This window comes from Fukomys damarensis, unplaced genomic scaffold, assembly GCF_012274545.1.
Source record: "Fukomys damarensis isolate Sample0158 unplaced genomic scaffold, DMR_v1.0_HiC HiC_scaffold_35, whole genome shotgun sequence".
Lineage (NCBI taxonomy): Eukaryota > Metazoa > Chordata > Mammalia > Rodentia > Bathyergidae > Fukomys > Fukomys damarensis.
In genome coordinates this window covers 31,042,448-31,049,567 of record NW_022900947.1, presented here as the reverse complement: position 1 = coordinate 31,049,567, position 7,120 = coordinate 31,042,448, and the positions used below count along the sequence as shown (strand labels likewise).

The 7,120-nt window shown below is 44.3% G+C and overlaps 1 protein-coding gene across 3 annotated transcripts in view; it reads right to left on the bottom strand.

Annotated features, from left to right (window-relative positions):
* Nucleotides 1–4,064: 4,064 nt before the first annotated feature.
* The window catches only part of Rhoh (ras homolog family member H), a 34,135-nt gene continuing 31,079 nt past the window's right edge, over nucleotides 4,065–7,120 (bottom strand). For all 3 annotated transcript variants that reach the window (XM_010625132.3, XM_010625133.3, XM_010625131.3), the window contains exon 3: nucleotides 4,065–7,029. In XM_010625132.3, the coding sequence (XP_010623434.1) occupies nucleotides 6,255–6,830 (576 nt within the window). In that variant the 5' untranslated portion in view covers nucleotides 6,831–7,029 and the 3' untranslated portion in view covers nucleotides 4,065–6,254. The remainder of the gene's footprint in view (nucleotides 7,030–7,120) is intronic.

Below are 7,120 nucleotides of genomic sequence, written 5' to 3'. Positions count from 1 at the left end.
AAAAAAAAAAAAAAAAAAAAAAAAAAACTGTATCATTATATTCTGTTCACAGTTTTAGCTTCGTATAAATGGAGTAACACTGCATATATTATTTTGCCACTTGCTTTTTTGGTCTTCAACGTTGCCTATATGCAACCATGTTGATATGCGTTTCTAGTGTGCATTCATATTAGTATTCTATGTGTGAATGCACCAAACTTTGTTTAACCACTGTTTGTTTATTACCTTGGGTTGTTTCTAGTTGTTACTATTACCTACAACGTTACTAAAATCATTCTCAATAACATCTCCCAGGAAATCAATGCAAGTGTATAAGATATTGCACACTACTGAGTAATGACAAAATGGTATACCGATTTACCTTGGCACAAACAGCATATAAGAATTCCTACTGGGGCCGGGGATTTAGCTCAGTGGTTCTGACTCCTGCCTCCCAACTGCAATGATCCCAATTCAATCCCTGGTACCAAAAGAAATTCCTCCTGTCTCGTATCTTTGTAATGGTTGATATTGTCATACTTTTTAACGTGCTTGTCAAAATGGTAGTTAGAAAATGATATCACCTTGGTGGGTTAAAACATTTCTATTGTTTATTGGTCATGTATGTTTTCTCTTTTGGGAATGATCCACTTTAAAACTGGACTATTTTTCTTGTCGGTTCATAGTCATTCTTTGCACTTTGTGGATAATGACAGAGTTTCTTGAATATGAATGTGTCATGAGAAGACCTACAACTTTTGAATACTATTATCTTAGATCGATTCTTTTGCTTATTCAGAATAAAATTAATCCACCCACCTTTTTTTCCCCAAAACAGATGTAGAGAATATTTCCTGGCTCTGGGAAAGAGTTACCCACGCTGCCAACCCCTACCCTTTTATCAAGGTTATGAGTAAGTGCTTAATGCCAGGACATATGGACGAGTTAATATTTAATGTTTCACTCAGAGTCTAACAGGAAACCAAATTTATTCTGCCTGGTTCAAGTGTAAAGCTTTGAATGAAAGCACTACTCATAGAGGTCTCTATTAAAGGACCACATCAGGGATTTTGCTGCATCCAAAAATGAGCATCATCAGGAAGTCACTGCCTCCTTAAGGGCTAAGGGATCAAGAAAGGAAATCCTGTCTCAGAGCCCAGAGGAAGCAGGAGCCACAGAAGAGAAGGTAAGAGCTGCCACAGAGGGACTCACCTTTTGCCTAATAAGCAACAGCAAACAGAAAAGGCATGGGGGGGAAACAGTCCTCCATCCCTTCCTCCAACCTTCTGACCTCCTGCTAGAGTCTCCCTGGGGCCATACCCAGATGAAATCCTGGGCGATGGATGGGTCCTGGGGCTTTGCCTGCAGGCACAGAGCAGGGCAGGCAAGAGCAGAACCAGAGAGAGACTGAGGACAGGGAGCCAGGACCAGCCAGGTCTGTGGGGTGCCTCGTGCCTCCTGAGACGTGAGGAAGGTCACACAGGAATAGTGCTAAGCGCTGCTCAACCTGGCCCTCTCCACTCAGTTAGCAAGTGCTGGGAACGCTCAATACAGCTGATCTTGTCATTTCAGCTGGTTGGGTTTATTATGGTGAAATTATATGGTTAAACAGGGACATTTTGAAAAGTAGCTAAGAGGGAAATATCTCTCTCATGTCTGAGCCTCAGTTTCTCATCGACAGGAAGAATATCTGCCTTGCAAGAGCATCCTGAGCACTAATTGAGGGCTGTCTGTAAAGTGCCCATCACAGCCCTGGAAGCAGTAGGCATCCAAATATAGTTTGGGGCTGTTTTTATTATCCTGAGCCTCATTTTACCCATCTGGCTCTAGTTAACAATATTACAAATGGAGCTTGTGAGCTCCCATCATGTGACCCACAACCAACAAGGTCTAGAAATTTCTAATCTGATCTAGAATATTCAGCTTGTGCCCTACATAGGCATCTACCAAAAACGTAGTAAGAATACCATGTGTGGTAGTTTACAGACACAAGGCACTTCACAGTCATTGTTATACCATATTTATAGAGAAGTCTAGAAATTAGTACCATGTATTACAAGAACAAAACTGAGGCTGAAAGACTCACAAACCAGGTGTTCTGACTCCAAAGTGTATCATAGTGGTCTGACCTCTTACTACTTCATTTTTGTTACTTTCTGTCTACCAGTAAGTATTAAGTCCCATGCAAGAATATATATTTTTATTAGTTCATGTTTATAGTATATGATGTTTACATTCCTTATGTGAAGTTGGTATATGTACATAACACACCTTAATTCCTTTTGAACCCCCTTTTCCTCCCCTTGCCCCTCCCACATCTCTTGATCCCTTTCCCATTTGGGAAAAATCTATCTCTCTATTTCCTATTATCGATCTTTATTTTTCTCTGGGTTTCTCACACAAGAGAAACCATTCAATATTTAAGCCCGTGTGTCCGATTTCACTTCACATTGTGGTCTCACGGTGCGACTATGTTCCTACACATGACTCAACCCTTCATGACAGAGCAGTGCCCCATTGTGTAGAAACACCACAACCCACCAAAACATTAATATGGACTTTAGGCTTAATCAAGTGCTCTTTATTAACGTAGATCACGAGTGACTTCTACAGTTTATCTTTTCTTGTGAAAAACTGCTTGAGATCCTGGCCAGTGATTACTTTTCTTTGCTTTATCAGAACGCTTAAGTCCCTGCTGTGGAGCTGTGCTGATCTCATCCAACCCAAAAGGACTGCCTTCTCAGCACTGAGGAGGGCGAACATCCTCACAGAGGACCTGCGTCCCAGGCCACATTTTAGCCCTACAGATGTGCCATCCTTCTACCCCATCTCATCCTGGGTACCAAAACCTTGAAAGGAAAGAACCAGGCTCTTCTCTCCCTTGTCTTTTCCTTATTCAAAGGAAATACCTAAAACCTGGGGGGAGGGTGGAAAAGTAAGATAAGAAAGAGAGAATGTTTTCCTGGCTTTCTAAAGCATCAAATCACTATGAACTTCATCTCTGCCAAGTCATACGATACCAAACCACTGAATCACACTGAAAAGCCACGGGTTGGCATAGACAGCTTTGCAAATGACTGCATTTGTGAATCAGGTGGGTTCATTTCTCGTTGCCAGAAAGATAAATGAGAGGGAAAAGTTAGGGCCACATTTGGAATATTTTATTTAAAAATAAAGGGTTTTAGGGCTGGGGTGTAGCTTAATGGTAGAATAATTGCCCATGTACACACCCCTGGGTTGGATCCCCAGCACCACAAAAAATAAGCATAATCTTTTAAACACAGGCCCCTTGTCTGGTAGGGGTAGGACTGTGGGCTACACAAGCTAGGATGTGGCAAAGACACTTGGCCAGGCTGCTCTGGGAGGAAGTGGGTTTTGTGCAGAGCTTTGGAGTCACACAGACCTTGAGACTGCTGGTAGCGCTGCTCACCCGCTATTTATCTTAGACTTGTCGCATTAACATGCTGAGCCTATTTTCTCAAGTAAGAAGAGACTCCTTATAATGTGAGCCATTTACATGCTGTGTGCAGCAATCATGACGTGCCGTTGTTCAACTCAGGGCCACGCACATCTGAAGCACTCAGCAAACTTTAGCCACAAGCATGTTTTCTGTTTTCTTGTCGCTCAGCCAAACTTCATCACTCTAGACCCCGCTGCTGTATTTAGCTGGTCAGTATGAAGTAGGACAGAATAGCATGGCTAAGGATGGGAGGGTTTGTCCCCGCCCCCTAATGGTATGGCTTTAGGAAGGTAATTAGGGCATGAAGCCCTGAGGAATGGCTTTAGTGCTCTCAGGAGACCAAACTCAAGAGAGACAATGTCCTCCCTCTTCGCAAGTGTCATAGCTGGGAGATGGCCCTCTCCAGAACCCAAAGCACTCTGACCCCACCTCAGACTCCCCAGCCTCCAGAACTCTGCATTCGAGCCACACCACACAGTGTTCCACTGCAGCAGCCCAGACTGAATAAGCCAAGGATGAATTACTCAACCATTCAAATCCATTCTTTCAACAAGAGCGTATTTAATTTTGCTACTTGGAATAGCTAAGAACAGACATATAATACTCAATAAAAAGGTATCACAAGTATTGAAGAGAGAGAATCATATGCCTTGGTCTAGGCAGGCAAAAATAACATATGCTCAGGTAGGACATACAGTACATGAATTCCAACAATTTGGGAAAAGGGATCAGTTTTCACTTCTTACTCACAAGATGGAGAGACTTAGCCCTGGCTTCGCACATGGAATTTACTCCTCTTGAACCAAGTACCTGGGCCCTTCCTGTGTTCAGATATGCACCCCCCACCCTTCAACAAGAAGATGAAAAACCACAGGAGACACTCCATTTTAATAAGTAGAAACTCACTTGTCTAACATGCTCAACACACCCCCTATACACACATGCACACACACTGCAAAGACTGGTCTTAGAAACTGCATTCATTGTTAAAGTCTTTCTGTGCGTAGGGGGATAGGGAGGGGATAGCAGGGATGTCAGGGACATGATCCCCATCCCTTCCCTTCCCAGTTCTCCAACCCTGAAGATGCCCAGTGCTGAGAAGTGGAGGTAAGGCTCTCGAGTCAAGGGACACAGGTGACACAGAGGCAAGGACGGGCCACGGGACTGTAAGGCTGAGATTTTGGGTGAAGGCCTGACATACAGCTAACGGCTGACCCAGCAACCCTAGAGAACACACACAACGCTCCCACCAGAGACTAAGAGTGGGATCCCAGGCCTTTTACTGCATGCCAGTGAGAGGAAAAGAAAAGAGTGTGGGGTGAGCACAAATTTGATTTCTGACACTAATATAACTATAAAGAATTGATCAAATAAGGAATCTGAAAAACTGGTTTGGTCATTTCTGCAAGCTGCTTCTCCTTCTGTGTGTAAATGCCGTATCACCCCAGAATGATGGGGTGCTTTCCCAAATGTGACTAGAGAGGTTCTAGGTTTTATTTTATTGCCAGGTAGATGATATATCTGGGAGTAATAAATGATATATCTTCCCAGTTTATTCCTCAGGTTACACAGTTCTCTGTTCTCAACTTGAGTAGATGAGCGACATCATTGCTTTTAAGCAACTAGATAGAATGAGGTTTAAACTGTGTGTGTGTGTGTGTGTGTGTGTGGTGTGTGTGTGTGTATTTATTATTTACTACTAGCTTTCCTGTTCCCTGTGCTTGGGATTAGTGATTCTTGTTTTTCACTCAGATGCTTTATATCCATCAGATTAAAATCTATAAATTCTGTTTCCCCTCACACATATAAGTGTCAGTACCTTGCTAATTATTCTGATTAGATCCTCAGATTAATAAGTTGCATTGTTACACCTGCCAGTTTAGGGTTGGAATGAGAACATCCTGTGCAGAACACTAGACCTGCCCTCTTTCTTGAGACCAGGAACCACCTCACAGTAAGAGCAGGCAAGGCGCGGTGGTTTCCAATGTGACAGTGGTATTTTCCCACCTCTGTTCCAAGGTCTGCTGTTGTTACTTGGGGCAGTGTGATTTCCTCTGGAAAGTTTTTCTTTCAATTGGTCTTGATGAATGAGAGAGGAATACTTCGCATGCAACTGAAGTTCTTTCATTAAAAGGTAATATCATTAAGTTAGAAATACTTTTTTATAATTACAGGAAATATAGTGGTAACTGTTCAAAATCACTGGAAAGTATTAAGAAGTTACTGAACTGTGCTATATATACAACTCTGTATAACAGGGAAGTGACAGAGAATTGCAAGGAACAGTTCATGGTCATTTTAAAATTTGCTTTCCTAGAAAAATCCAGCAGACAGGTGGTTTCAACCACTTTCCTATTTGGGGGAAAATAATAACACTATACACATAATGCAGAACCTCACAGGGTCACATTCCTCGGACAATGGTTTGCTTGCAAGTATGTAGGAAAAGTCTTTCCAAGTGCAAAAACTAATTATATACAAGAGCTAGACATTTTGTTATTATTTAAATAAAATGTGTCTTTAAATATGGAGTATTTGGGAAACTCACAGCACTGTCCAAAACTATGGAGCCATTTTAGTTTTTTAATTGAAGATAGAATATTCATGACAGCCTCTCGAAGGAGTTCTCTGATTGTACTTGGCCAGGAGTCCACTTGTAGGAGTAGTTAGTGAAAATACTATCCAGTCTCATCAGCAACTCTACCCAAAAGCACGGGCTGTGTGGGACACACCACAAACCGCTCGCCTGTTCCCATCTCTCCACGTGTCCATCGCTGGGGTGAGCTCATGGGTGTCAGCTGAAGGATCTTGGACCTTAGAAGATCTTGCACTGATTGATGGAGAAGAGTCTCCGTCTGTTTCGCCTCCTGGCCTGGTTGACGGCAGTCCGGACAGCACACTCAAACACCTGCTGGACTCCTCGGTTGCTGAGGGCTGAGCACTCCAGGTAGCCCTTGGCTCGCACATCCTGGGCCAGCCTCTTGCCGTCCAGGGCATTGATGCAGGAGGCCCTGTGGGGCCCCACCTCCCGCTGGTCAGTCTGGGTGGCCACCACCAGCACCGGGGTGCAGGGCAGGTTGCTCCGGATTTCACCAATCCACTTGTTCTTCAAGTTCAGGAAGGAGGAATGGTTGGCCACGGAGTAGCACATCAGTACCACATCTGCCTGCTGGTAGGACAGGGGGCGGATGCTCCTGAAAGCATCGTTGCCAGCTGTGTCCCAGAGGCCCAGGCTGATCTGGATGCCATCCATGAAGACGTCCACACCCGTGTTTTCATACACCGTGGGCTTGTAGGCCTCTGGGAAGGTCTCCGACGTGAAGCGCACCAACAGTGAAGTCTTCCCCACGGCGCTGTCACCCACCAGCACGCACTTGATGGAACTCAGCATCTTCCCAGCCTGGAGTCCTCCTCACAAGTCCAGGATCCTGGGGAAAAGAGCCCTCAGTGGGCTGCTGCAGCAAATGCCATGAGCAAGGGATGTGAAGACCAGGGGGTTCTGGGGAGCTCTGGGGGAAATCTGAGGGATGTCACTTCTCCCTGTTCATCCAAGGGACAAGCACCTTCTACATGGCAAACCTGGTCTTCCACTGGAACAGAAAGAAGAAGGTGGCAATGAGTCTCATTTCTCTTTTGATGACAGGAAGCTTCCTCATTAGGGGGGCTCAGCTAGCGGCCACC